The sequence below is a fragment of the Nicotiana attenuata genome, chromosome 11 (genome assembly GCF_001879085.1).
Source record: "Nicotiana attenuata strain UT chromosome 11, NIATTr2, whole genome shotgun sequence".
NCBI lineage: Eukaryota > Viridiplantae > Streptophyta > Magnoliopsida > Solanales > Solanaceae > Nicotiana > Nicotiana attenuata.
The window spans coordinates 52,414,249-52,428,476 of NC_031999.1; the positions used below are offsets into that span (position 1 = coordinate 52,414,249).

The 14,228-nt window shown below is 36.4% G+C and overlaps 1 protein-coding gene and 1 long non-coding RNA gene across 2 annotated transcripts; one reads left to right on the top strand and one right to left on the bottom strand.

Annotated features, from left to right (window-relative positions):
- On the bottom strand, positions 341 to 3,829 carry LOC109234528 (pentatricopeptide repeat-containing protein At4g30700). Its single transcript, XM_019400551.1, has one exon. It carries the CDS (start codon positions 3,119 to 3,121, stop codon positions 746 to 748), a length of 2,376 nt encoding a protein of 791 aa, XP_019256096.1. The 5' UTR covers positions 3,122 to 3,829; the 3' UTR covers positions 341 to 745.
- Positions 9,378 to 10,198, top strand: LOC109235069. The gene is made up of 3 exons (XR_002069308.1): positions 9,378 to 9,557; positions 9,638 to 9,773; positions 9,872 to 10,198. It is a non-coding gene; the product is annotated as an uncharacterized LOC109235069 (long non-coding RNA).

A 14,228-nucleotide genomic window follows, 5' to 3' on the forward strand; every position in this document is an offset into this window, starting at 1 on the left:
TAAAGAGCCTGTTCTCTGACAAATTTATGCAACCTTTATCGCCAAATCTTCTGCGAATTCAAGCAGATAGACTCCTCAGCAACTTCCTGCGCACCACAGGTTTAGGACAACTTAAAAATAAGATTACGAGAAATGAGATATCATATGAGTAAGGAAAAATGTGTATAAGAGCTCAACCTAGTTATGCCTATTTGATCCAAAGTAACTTTCAGTTGATATCCTGCCCTTCTATACATTTGTATGGACTATGTTTCATCAACATAACTCGAAAGCTAACAAAGGGGTGGAAGGAAAAAGAAACGAAAGACTGCTGTTCTTGCAATATCAAGTGCTGTCTTAATGTAAGGATAAAATCTGCGACGTATGATGATATTTATTGATTTTGCCCAGACAAACTAAAATCATGTAAACCACTGAAAACAACCAGTTTTCATGACCAAAGAAGAGATTACACTCTTCGCTAAACTGCATTGTACTCAATGCAGTATTTTACAAGCAAAAGATTCCTTTCGGTTAAACTTTTCTTATGAGCCAAACCGTGTTGCGTACTTCAAATAAACAGCAAATAATGGCATCGATGAACTTGAACCTTTGACATTGCACGTGCACAAGTGATTGAGCTATCCTCTTGTCCTTGTTTCTATAAGAATTGGATCTACGCACAAGGTAAACACAAACTGGCTCCATTAACCTCCATATTGCTCCTAAAAAACTGACTAAACATCCTTGGCAGTAAAAAGTTCTTTTACCAATGATCTCCACAGGAACACTCCCCATCTTTGAAGTGATGAAACCTGTTGGCATCCCTTACAACAATAACTCTGTCCGTAACCTTGGAGACAAACTTGGTGAAATTATGGCAATCCACACAAACCCTTAGGTTTTTGATGATTCTGATTTCAGTTCCAGGTTCAGATGTTAAAAGCCCAAAAGCAATAGCTAACTTTTCACTATGAACTTTGACCATCATCTCCTTCTCTTCTTCTTCAACATCATGCAACGCTGTGCTGGTCTCAGCGTGAAATCCAGCCTCCCTCATCTTTTCCATCAGCTCCTCCAGCTTTGCATAAATAGCCACTGCTTGAGGATGTGACTGGTCGCTGGATGTAAAGACATGCTGGTGTCCATTAACCTCAATTAAAGTGCACCCAGGGGTCTTTGCTAAATTCTTGTTCTTAAGAACTTTCCTAACTGAAGCAGCTTGAAAATAATTACGATCTGCTGAGTAGATGTTTGAAAGTAAAACATAGTATCCAACACTTCCCATGTCCAATGCAAATAACTTATCCGAAGCCAAGCGAGCCAAATCTATATTTTTGTGGACCATGCATGCACCGAGTAATGCACCCCACTCGGCTGCACCTGGCTCAAGAGGCATCCTATAAATAAATTCCAATGCATTTTCTAGTTTTCCAGCTCGGCCCAAAAGGTCCACCATGCAGGCATAATGTTCAGATAAAGGCTCAATGCCATGATCATGAATCATAGAGTGGAATAATTTCTCACCTTCTTCTACTAAGCCGGCATGACTACAAGCATACAAGACACAAAGGAAAGTGACGCCAGTTGGGGAAACTCCAGAATCAAGCATTTCATCAAACAACACCAGTGCTTCTCGACCACGTCCATGGAGACCATAAGCTGAAATCATGGCATTCCAAGTAACCACATTTTTCTCCACGATGCTGTCAAATACTTGCCGCGCCTCCTCAATGTTCCCACACTTTGCATACATGTCAACTAAAGCCGTTAATACATAAATGTTTGACTCAAATTTCTCTTTCTTTATTAAGTCATGGACCCATTTTCCCATACTTAATGTTCCAAGTTGAGCACATGCAGAAAGTATACTCGTGATTGTGACAGGATTTGGATATATGTCCAACTTCTGCATTTCACGAAAGAGCGATATAGCCATTTCTGTCAACCCATTTTGGGCATAACCAGATATCATGGCATTCCATGAAGCTAAGGTTTTTTGTGGGGATTCATCAAAGAGCCTCCGCGCCAATTCCATTTCATTGAGTCGGCTGTAAACTGTAGTCAAAGCAGTAGAAACTGAAGGATTTGATACCATACCAGATTTCACACAAAACCCATGGATAGAACTTGTGAGGTTCAGATGACCAAAAGGACAAGAAACAGGAATCAAACCAACAATGGTACTTGAATTAACTTTCTCCCCCTGAACAAGCAATTCTCTAAATAACCTCACCGAAGATTCATTCTCATTATTAAAGCAGAAACCAGCAATCATCGCATTACACGAGATCAAATCCGGCTCTCTTATCATCCTAAACAACATACTAGCCGCGGAAACATCACCACACTTCGAATACAAAGAAATTAAACCTGTAAGAACATACTCATGACTATAATAACCCATTTTAACAACCAAACAATGTATCGACATTCCATTCCTCAACTCCTGCAACTCAGCAACAGCCGCAAGTACCACAGCCAATGTAGTAGAATCAAACCTCGCCCCCCTTGCTACCATATCACGAAAAACCCGTATACTCTCCTCAAAACAGCAGTTCTTCACCAACCCAGAAACCATTGTATTCCACAAAACACCATCTCGTTCAGTAATTTCATCGAACACCTTATACGCATAACTAATTCTTGAAAAATTCATGTACATATCCACCAATGCCGACCCAACAAACACATCTTTACTAAATCCACTAACTAACAAATGCCCATGAATCAAAACCCCAACTTTTTCATACCCATTTGAAGAAAAAGCCGAAACGATGAAAGCAAAGGTAAAATTATCAGGTTTAAGTGTTGTATTCTTGATAAGTTGTAAATAAAGGGACAAAGATTCAAAAGGCAAATTGTTTTTTGAGTAGCCTCTAATGAGGACATTATAAAGAAAAAGATCAGGTGGGTTAGTTTTATTAAAGGTGGTGAATACATTCTTGGCTTTAGAAATGGCTTTAAAGTCAAAAAGTTTGTGAGTGAGTTTTGTGATTGTAATGAGATCAGTGGTTATGCTATGGCGGATTAAATGGGCGTGAGTTTGATTGAGTTGTGAGAGTGTGGTGGCTTGGTTTATTAGGCTCACGAAGAAGCTTCTGTCTCTTTGAGCTATGGATGCTATGGTTCTGTAAATCATTTGAGAATTTGCTTCAGAGTGGAGTGGTGTGGGCAATATATATAGGTTTGGCGGGAATGTCAATTTTCTGAAGTAAATTGCGAAACCTATTGTATTGTATCCTATTACTTTATGCTACAACTGTAAAAATAAACTGCTATTTTTAAAAATAAACCAAAACCACTACTATTATTTATGTGAATAATTCTAGATAAGGGATCTACATCTACTCCGTAGAAAACTCAGTATTGAAGTTATTTCGTTTTCGCTCAACAAAAGTTTAGGAAATTTTATAAAAGAAGGGACTCTAATTCCTTTTTGTGGTCTGTGCCCTAGAAATTTGCAAGATGACAGACGCTGAGATGAGAGGAGAGAACGAGGAGCAGATGAAAGTGAGCTGCATTCAGATTATGCGAGAGAAGTTGAAGGAATGCTGTCATTTAGCTTATTATTTCCAACCTTTCAACGATCATTGGCATATCCCTTTACTTAGTGAAGAAGCTAAACGCTATAACCATGAGAGTTTTCATCATTTCTGCTCGGATTACTCTAGGTTTTTTTTCTCCTCTCTCTTGCTATATTATTGTCCAGATCTAGTGTTTCTGCCGTTTGAATTCTATTATGCTGGTGATAGTTCCATTCGATTTGAGTTTAAGGAAGGCAATATTGTGCTGTGCTTATGTCATTTTATCTTGTGTTTATAACATTCATTTTCACACCTTTCTCTTGTTTTTATGTCATTTACTACTTAATTTCTCCCTTTCCCAAATGTGATTAATCAGGCTAGAGTAGTTTCTTGTTGAAAGTTTATGGGTTTCGATAGCAACTTTCAGTTAATATATAATAGTAACTATTATTCTTGATAGAAAACAATAATAATTGGATTCACAATTAAATATTTGTAAATATTTTTAAATATTTACTGCATTTCTTAATACATATACAAGGCACGGCTAAAGCTTTTGTATTTGGTCTAAGAGATTGTTAGGCCAAGCTTTGGGGAAGTCAAAAGTACTTTTTTTGGAATTGTGAGATGTTTGGCAAAAAAAAAAAATGCTTTTGAACAACAACAGAAGCAGTTTTTATACTTCAGAAGCTACAAATTCTAGTTTCTATCAAGACGCCGAAGTAGAAAATTAATTTATTCAGGACAAAAATATCATTACAATAAATTTATATTTTCTAAATTATCCCTCATTAATTTAACCTTTTTTCTACCATACGTTCTTATCTTTTTTATTTTCATCATATTTTAATTCTCTTTCTCCTTTTCTTCTTTTAGAATTTCTCTCTACTATAAGTAGTTTCTTCTTTTATATAGTGATTTATAATAGTATATTTAATTTATATTGAATGTTGTATTTTGATATATTTAAATTATCATGTACATAACAAATAATACCAAATACCCCCAATATTATTGATTGGGAATGACTATATTTTATATTGATTAAAAATTTATTTATATTTTTTTTTGTATTTTATATATTATAATTGAATTGAATTTCTTTATGAGTAAAAAAAAAATTGAATTTCTTTATAGTAAATATTTAAATTCTTTTTTTCTTTTAAATAGTACTAATTGCAAAGTGAACTTGAACTGTCCTTTTTCCTAATTTGATACTTAGAAGTACTTTTTAGAAAGATTTCCCAAACACAATTTGCTTGCGAAAAGCACTACGTGAATGAGTTGGACAAACACAAACTGCTACTCCCTCCATTTCAATTTATGTGAACCTATTTCCTTTTTAGTCCATGCCAAAAATAATGACCCCTTTCCATATTTGGACACAATTTACCTTTATGCAATGATTTAATAGCCATACAAAATATATGTGCCTCATTTTACACCACAAGTTCAAGAGTCTTTCTTTTTTCTTAAACTCCGTGCCCAGTCAGACATGTTCACATAAATTGAAATAGAGGGAGTATTTTGTAAAAGTACCACAATAACAACCCAGTAATAATCCCACTAGTGGGGTCTGAGGAGGGTAGAGTGTACGCAGACCTTACCCCTACCCCGGAAGGGTTGAGAGACTGTTTTCGGAAGACCCTCGGCTTAGAGACAAATGGTCCGTAACAACAACAGAAACCAGACAAATAATATCAACACCGTAAGAGACAACAAATAAGTGGAGTATTTTGTAAAAGTACTTTTTGAAAAGCACTTTTAAAAACAAGCATTTATTGGCAACTTGGCCAAACGAGCTCTAAGACGATGGTAATCAGTAGTGTAAGCGGTGCCGAGCACTACAGGAAGGATTTGATCGCATCTTTTTTTATTTTCTTTTTCATTTTGTCATTTTTATTCATAGCGTGATTTTAAAATAAAGTCATTTTAAATTCGGCATATCTATATTTTTTACCAAGGTGACATATTTATTTTCCTTGGCGATGGATGCATTGACGCGACACGTTCAAGGAGATGTGCCATTGTGTATGTTATTTGATGATGACATTGTTCTTATTGACGAGACGCGGGGTGGTATTAACAAGATGCTGGAGGTCTGGAGGCAGACCCTTGAGTCTAAGGGTTTCAAGTTGAGCAGGACCAAGACGGAATACTTGGAATGTAAGTTCAACAACGTTACCCAGGAAGTTGATATGGAGGTGAGGCTTGATACATAAGTCATCCCCAAGAGAGGTAGTTTCAAGTACCTTGGATCTATAATACAAGGTAACAGGGAGATTGATGAGGATGTCACGCACCATATCGAAGCAGGATGGATGAAGTGGAGGCACGCTTCCGGTGTCTTGTGTGATAAGAATGTGCCGTTGAGACTTAAAGGCAAGTTTTACAAGGTGGTAGTTAGACCGACTATGCTGTATGGAGCAGAGTGCTGGTCTATTAAGAATCCTCATGTCTAGAAGATAATAGTAGCTGAGATGAGGATGTTAAGGTGCATGTGTGGGCATACCCGGTTGGATATGATTAAGAATGGAATTATTTGGGATAAGGTGGGAGTAGCCCCTGTGGAGGATAAGATGCGACAAGCAAGGTTGAGATGGTTCGGTCATGTTAAGAGGAGAAGTATAGAAGCCACAATCAGAAGGTGTGAGAGGTCAGTGGGTATTAGGAGGGGTAGAGGTAGGCCTAAAAAGTCTTAGGGAGAAGTTATTAGGCGAGACATGGCGCAGCTGGACCTGACTGAGGACATGGCCCTAGATAGGAGGGTGTGGAGGTGGAAGATTAGGGTAGAAGGTTGGTAGGCAGTCGAGCGTTTCTCTTTTTACTTCGTTGCTATTATTAGTGTTAGTATGATATCCTTCTATTCATTGGCTTTTACTACCTAGAGTTTAACTGCTTTCTTGACTTCAGTCTTTTTATCTTGCTGTTATTCCTACTTATTGTCACCATCTCCAGCCGAGGATCTATTGGAAACAAACTCTCTGCCCTTCCAGAATAGGGGCAAGGGTGCGTACATCTTACCCTCGGAAAATTACTGGGCTTGTTGTTGTTGTTGTCACATATTCTTAAAGAAGAACAAAAAAGCTATTCACTTCTATTTTTCAAACAATTTATCTATTTAATATAAACAAATATTACTTCAGTGAAGTCAAGGTTATGTTTAAATTGAACAAATAAATCAATTTAAAAATTTATCAACTCTAAGAAATTTGACAGAATATAAAATACGTTTGTGTTAAGAAATAACAAGTTACTATTATTTACAAATAGAAGACAATAAGAAAAGAGTTACAAATCACTAAATTAAGACCGATAATTAAAGCAAGGGGCGTATACCCTAAACCAGAAATTTCAATATAAGACAAATAAAAGCTTTCACCGTACTCTAAATAAATATAAATAATTTCATCAAATAAAATTAATTGCATGTTTTAGCTAATTTTATGAAAGAGATAATGAAAATTCACTTTGTAGAAGGGTCTAATTTTGTAGTTAAATCAGTATTGTCAAAGGCGAAAAGCTCTAAAAAGTGCTCTAAGTCTATTGGGTTAAGTGCAACTCGCAGTTAAAGTGTGAGCTTTAGTAAAAGAAAAAAGGGCGCAATATAATACACTTGTTTGTTGTTTATTACAACTCTATTCAAGATAGAAATCATTGACAATGAGTCACACGCCTTAGTGCCTTGCCTACACTGAAGTGCAACATAAACGAGGTGAAGCACCCCTCTTTTGAGCTTTAGGGCTTAAGTGCACTTTAAATGAGTTTTTGACAACACCGAGTAAAATAAACTTTAGTGTAATAAATTTACAAGAAGTTGTGGTTAATTTGACCTACAAGCTTACTAGGCCCACCGTAGCACATCGTGTTTTGAAATACAAAAAGGAAAAACAAACTTAAATATGCATACACAAATGTGAAAGCGGGGTTCGAACCCAAATGGTCGTTTATACAGAGAGCATGCATGCATCAAGTGTGTTCAAATGCTCCCTAATAGTATTTCATTAGAGAGACTTACTAATATACACAGTTTTATTTTTTGATAGTAACACGTGGTTACGCCCCTAGTTACAATCAGGGGTGGATCTACCTTATGAGGTCGGGGTGCCACGCCACCCGCTCGCTTCCCTAAATTTTTTACTATGTATGTAATATATGTGTGGAAAAACGATATATTAAAGCGATGGCAACCTAAAGTAACAAAGTCGATGTGGGTGCTAGTGGTTGAGCGTCCCTTCTGAAGATTGTCATTCTCTTTGAGAATGCGAGCTCGATTCCCTACAGGAGCGTTAGTTTTTGTTCTCTCCTTTTTCCTGGTTTTCCCTTATTTTCAGTTGGGCCCTAGGGCCTCACCTCTTTTTCCTATTTTTCTTCGTTTTCTTCCTTTTATTTGCTAAGTTTCTCTCTTCTTCTTTATTTTTTAAACTTTTGTATACCAATTTTTATTTTGTTTCTACTATGTATTATTATACCTTAATTCATGAACAATTTTTCCAAGATAGTTAGCATATAATGTCTTTTTTATATGACACAATATTAATTTAAATATTGGAGTATAATTGGAACCGTCTTTTCTATTGGCTTTTGAAAAAAATAACTTGATTAATAGTCGTTTTGAGTTGATTATTATGGGTTGAACGTTGAAGGTTTCGCTTTAAGCATATTATCATATAGCTCGACAATTAACATGTAAAAAAGAACCCAAGAATGATAAAGGTAAATTAATCTAGTCAAACAAAGAATATGTAGTATTAAGCTATTCTTTAAGCAAAAAATTTCATTGGGACACTCTTTCATGAATAAAAATGAATCTAAATCGAATTTATTTGCTTTGTGAATGAAAGACCTATTCGAGTTAACCATAAACAAACCGAACCGACCCATCCTTCCAATTCGGTCTTGTAGCTAGTTGTAGGTAATACTTAGAGGCGTACGCATAAATTTTCATAAATGGTGTAACATCTAAAGAAGGGAACAAATGAATAAATAACTATAGTGACAACGTCAACTTTTGTATTTATATCCAATATTTTTATTTTATTTATTATTTATATTTATATATTATATATTTAGTAAAAGTTTTTGGGGAAGCGATGTCCTGTGACACCGCTTGGTGTCATGTATATTCGCCCCTATGATATACTATATGCATAAAGTAGTGGCACCCGCAACCTCGATTTCAGGATCCGCCTCTGGTTACAATGTGGATCCGCCACTAGAGATGTTCCTTTTGCTTTCTAAGAAAGATATTATTGTTAACAAAAGTGATAGTGGTTAGGTATAGAAATATTAGGTAGTTTTTTAGTTTGAGAAAACTTGGAGCTTCTTACTGCATTTATACATCTGGATCAGAACTTAAGATAGTTTTGAAGTTTGAACTTGATATGACTTCTACTGAATCTTTTTTCCATATAATTTTTCTTTCTAATTGTAGTTATTTTCTTGCATCATTATACGTTTGTTTTCATTTTCACTAAATTAAAACCCCAAATACCATGGCACTTTCTTACTTTTTTGACAGCATGCATAATTGATCTCAGACAGAGCTTCTTTTGTTTCCGTTCTTTTTTTAAATGAGTTAGACTTAGATGAAAGAATTGCCTTTGCAAACTTCAAAAGTTCTTCCTTCTCCCTATTCCGCGATACCATTTTTTTGATAAAGTCGAACCCTGTCCTTTATCAAATCTAATGGCTACTTACTCCAGCTTTCTCTTTGACCTGAAGATGTCCCATTTCATTTGACTGCACTTCTCAAGCTACACGTCCACGATGTTAGTGTTTCTTCTCTGACTGTGTTCTCTGGTCGCCAAATGCAGCTTTGAGTTCCCAAGTCTGCCGGTGATAGATGGTGAGGTGAAGCATTGCAGCTACTCCGAGTTAGAAAAGATTACTGACTTCAAGACTGAGAACTTTATTCAGACGACTCATTCAGGCAGATTGTTCCGTGGAACCATTACTAAAGGATCTGAAAAACGACCAGTGATTGTAAAAACATGGGATTTTCTCCTTCTTAGGGACCATCTATGTTCTATTCGTCCATTGAAATTTTGTGTATGTTCAGATACATTTTAATTTGATGTTCTTATCTATTATATTGGGTTGAATGAATGATGCAAGGGGTTCTTTTGTAGGATGAGATTGAGTTATATGAAACAGCAAGTGCACATCCATATTTGATAAAGTTGTCTACGTACTGTTGTGAGAGGAGGCTTGCAGCTGTCTATGATGAAGAATTTATCGCAGATTTGTCTGATGTGCTTCTGGATGGTATTTAAATTACCTCATGTATTACGTTGAATGGCTGTTTAGTGTGAATTTTGTGTGCTTCTTCACATCCGTTATCTTTTCTTTTTCTTGTTCGTCAGATGCATTTGGATGGGATTATCGGATAAGAGTGGCAACTCAACTTGCAGACCTCTTGGCATGGCTGCATGAAAGGAGGATTGCAGTTGGCAGTATTACTGCTTCATGCATTATCATAAATGCGGCTGAGTTTGAGCCCTTGGTCGTCTTCTCGACTTTCTGTTTCTTTAAGATATCTGAAGATTCTTCACGAGTTACTACATTGTTTTGGCTTGCAGGAAATGAATATTAAAGTGTTTGATTTCGGTGCCGTTTACTATCATGTCAACGAGGATTCTGAAATTCCTCTTCTGTATCCTGTTGGTAGGGATGCTCCAGAGGTTTTTGATGGAGGCATGTTTGCTCAGACTTTGTCATCTTTGATGTTTTCATGCTATAGTATAATTGTCTGTGCAACGCATGATACGTAATGCTTCATCTACTGTGTTGTTTGAGTTCCAGATTTCCTTTGTTAAAGCCCCCCACTTTTGCTCAGTATCTCAGTACAAGCAAGTTAGGATTAGTTGTCAAGACATGACAATCTTTACATGGAAGCTATGCCAGAGCATATGGTCAGTTATGTAACTGTGACATAACACCAAAATAACTAAAGCTGAAACCTAAGATAGTTGAAACAAAAGCGAGAACATAAACATGAAACTATATCTGTACCTTGAGTCGTGGAGGAGTACTTGTCATTGAGGTTCACATCATTGAAATCTGCTTTCTTGCATTTATTAGTTCCCAATGCCACAAAATACTTTTTCCTTGTTGGTCAGTTTTGGATGCAAAATGGTGAAATATCTGAAATCAGAAATTCATCTCTAGCATCTCTCTCTCTCCCTCCCTTTCTGTCAATTGATGAAATCTAGTATCTTTTCTCTCTTCTATGTTGATGTTTGTTGAAGTTTGTATATTTGGTCTTCTACTGATGGAGTTGATAGCCAAAAAGGAGTTTGTATTTAGTTATTCTCAATATGAGCCTTATGTTTGGCAGAACTCATTTGTCGTTGATGATCAAACTGCATCAGATATCACAGAGCTGACTTGTCGTTGCCTGGATGTTCATCAGGCCATCGATGAAGAGTGTTTTTGACGCTTTGGGAAAACTGAGCAACGAAAAAGAGGCCAAAACAGAATAAGCTATCCCATTGTTTAGCTACTTTTAACCTTTAGAACAATAATAACATATACCCAGTAATTTAGGAATAGGTCCAGTCAGAATATTGAAGGACAAGTCCAAGATAGCAAGCTGAGGCTGTTGCATAAGCTACTTTTAACCTTTGTATAAGCTAAATTGCTAAGGCTGTTGCAAGGCAGTGATGTTAATTTGTTTTACTGACCTATGAATTGGAGATTTTTTAATTCTTTAAACAAATTTAAATGCCCTTTGTTGTGTGATTGTTATTTGATGCTCCTACTTGCACACATTTGAACAATCTACTTAAATTTTCCCAATTTAATATTTCTATTTGGTAAACACAAACATTTACTCCCTCTGTCTCATATTATCAATCGTGATTACTAAAAATAGTTGTATCAAAAAAAATTTCACTTTACAAGATCAAAACAAAATTGATTAATTTTTTTCCTTTTTTACCCTTAATAATAGTTACTCTTGAAGACTACAAATATCTCAATTATGGATAGTTTTCAAATACCAAGGAAGAAAGATTAAATATTAAGACATGAATAAGGGTAAAGTAGTCAAAATTTTATCTCAATTAATTTTTTTTTAAGGGACGTGTACAACAGAATCATGACAGATAATATGAGACACAGGGAGTAATACCCTGTTGGCAAGCTGCAAAAATCAGCTTATTTTGAGAAGTGCTTTTTTTCTAAAGCGCTTTTCTCAAAAGTACTTTTGGTGAGAAGTAGTTTGTATTTGGCTAATTAGTTTGAAAAACACTTCTGAGCAACAATTAGTGTTTGGCCAAGCTTTAAAAAACTGCTTCTAAATGTATTTTTCTCAAAAGTGCTTCTCAAAAAAGTGCTTTTGGAGAGAAGCTACTTTTTTCTGCTTTTGCTTCTCCTCAAAAGCACTTTTTTTCCTTCCAAAAGCTTGGCCAAATACCTCAATTTTTGGCCAAAAGTGCTTTTGGCCAAAAAAAATACTTTTGGCCAAAAAGAAGCTTGGCCAAACAGGCTATAAAAGTCTCTGAATGGTGTAAATACTAAACAGTTACTAAAAGCAAGGGTATCAATGAACTTAAAGTCCAATAATGGGCAAATTTGAGCAATTTCGAATAATATAAGGACAAATTTGAATGCTTTTCCAAAACTTTTAAAGCAAAATCGGAAATGGACCTAAACTAACCCTATTGTTTGATAAATGATTTACTTATAGCCTCCGTCCATCTATCAGTTCAAAAATACACATTCCTTTTATCTATTAGTCCATCGTACACTACTTTAATTTTATTAATTAAAATACCCCTACTTTTGACGGCAGACCAGCTGGACCTTCAAATTAATGTGTTGGCGTCTTTTTACTAGGCCACGTGACATTCTTGTCCAAAAACAAATCTGAGTAAAACTAAAAAAGCTAGCATCAATTGTCTCCAACATTTTCGTTATCTGATGGGTTCAAATTCGGGTTCAACACCTTGAACACCATTGACGACCACATGAGGAACTGAAGGGGAAGAAAGTGCTCGATCACCTTTTTTTTGAATTGCTTCACGAGAATTAGGTTGACGCCTGACTTCATTATGATCATGAAAAGCTTGAGGGACATCATTATCAACCATTTGAGCTGGGGAATTGGCTTGAGCATTTTGTCGAACACCTGGTAATCCCAAATCTGCAGAATTACCTTTTCGAATTGTTGTGGAGATTGAGCCGATGAAGTTTGGGTTCGATGAGTTGGAAACGATCTCCTGAACAGCAGGAATCGTTTGGCATTGGTCTTGGGCCAATTGGTTCACCGGAACTCCATGCTCAACCATCTGTCAAATTATATCAGACGCGGGTTCTAACACGTGAATGATAAGGGATCTACTACTCCGTAAAAAACTCAGTTATTTCTTTTTCCCTCAACAAAAGTTTAGGAAATTTTAAAGTACTACCACAGGATATACATATAAAAGAAGGGACTCTAATTCCTTTTTGTGGTCTGTGCCCTAGAAATTTGGAAGATGACAGACGCTGAGATGAGAGAGGAGAAGGAGGAGCTGAGCTGCATTCAGATGATGCGAGAGAAGATGAAACAATGTTCTTATAGTCCTTATTTTTACCAACCTTTCAACGAGGATGAGTCTCCAGATTAGGCTAACCCTAATTCTATCCCAGAAGTAAATCGCCTTCGACGACATGTAATGAGTGAAGACGATATTAGAAATGTTAGTTATTGAGTTGTTAATTAGAGATTAGAAGTTTTATACTTTTGTCCAGTTTATGGTTTAAGTGGATATTTATTCTATTTCAATTAGGTCCATCTAAGTTTCTGTATGTTCTCTATAGTCTAGGACACGTGTAGTATTATTTGCATTCGTAGCTGTATTTGTACGAGCTATAACAGAGTGGGGAGATTATGCTAAATGAATATTCCTCTTTTCCTCTTTTCTCTGCTTCTCTCTCTTTCACGCTATTTTTTTCTCTTTCCCTTCCAATACTCTGTTCTTTCCAGAACTTTTCTCCATTGTTGAGCTTAGTGAGCTTAGCATTTGTTACATTGGTATCAGAGCCGGCTGGGCTCCGGAAATCGGGTCACCATGCCTCCAAATCCAGAGATTCTAGGGTTAACAGAGGGTGTCAATAAAATTAAAACTCAGCTCCAATCATTTATGGCTGATACGACGAAACGGTTCGAAGCTCTTGAAACTCAACAAACTCAGTTTTCCTCCCAGCTTCAAGAAACCCAAGAGAGGAATTGACGGTTGGAAATGGACACGAATAAAAAATTGGAACTCATTCTGGCAAGCTTAGACAATAACAGGAGGTCAGATTCAGTTTCCTTTTCACCTCAACCACAGACACTTATGGCTACTCGTGAAATCGACCAAACATCAAGTACCTCTGTTTCTACCTTACCTTTGCTAACCTCAACGACATTACCATTAACTCAGTCACTCTTCTTACCGAGTTCGGCACCCATAGGTCGTGGTTTTACATTTCCACCGGCTCTTCCGTCACATTATACCAAGCCTTACCCTATTCCCAATTTTCCAACATCCGGCTCTTCTTCAAACCCGCCTCTGTTACCCACCCCAACAGCACCACCAATTCAAGGAGTGAACCCAGTAGAACACACGTCAAATGGTAATTTGCTTAAAGCTAAGCTCAATTTTCCAGAATTTGATGGTACAAATCCGAGGGGGGTTAAGAAAATGCGAGAAATTCTTTCGATTTATAACATTCAAGAGTCAGAGAAATTGG

Excerpts from the sequence above, each read along its gene's own strand:
- LOC109234528 (XM_019400551.1), bottom strand. The coding sequence starts at position 3,121 with ATGATTTACAGAACCATAGCATCCATAGCTCAAAGAGACAGAAGCTTC.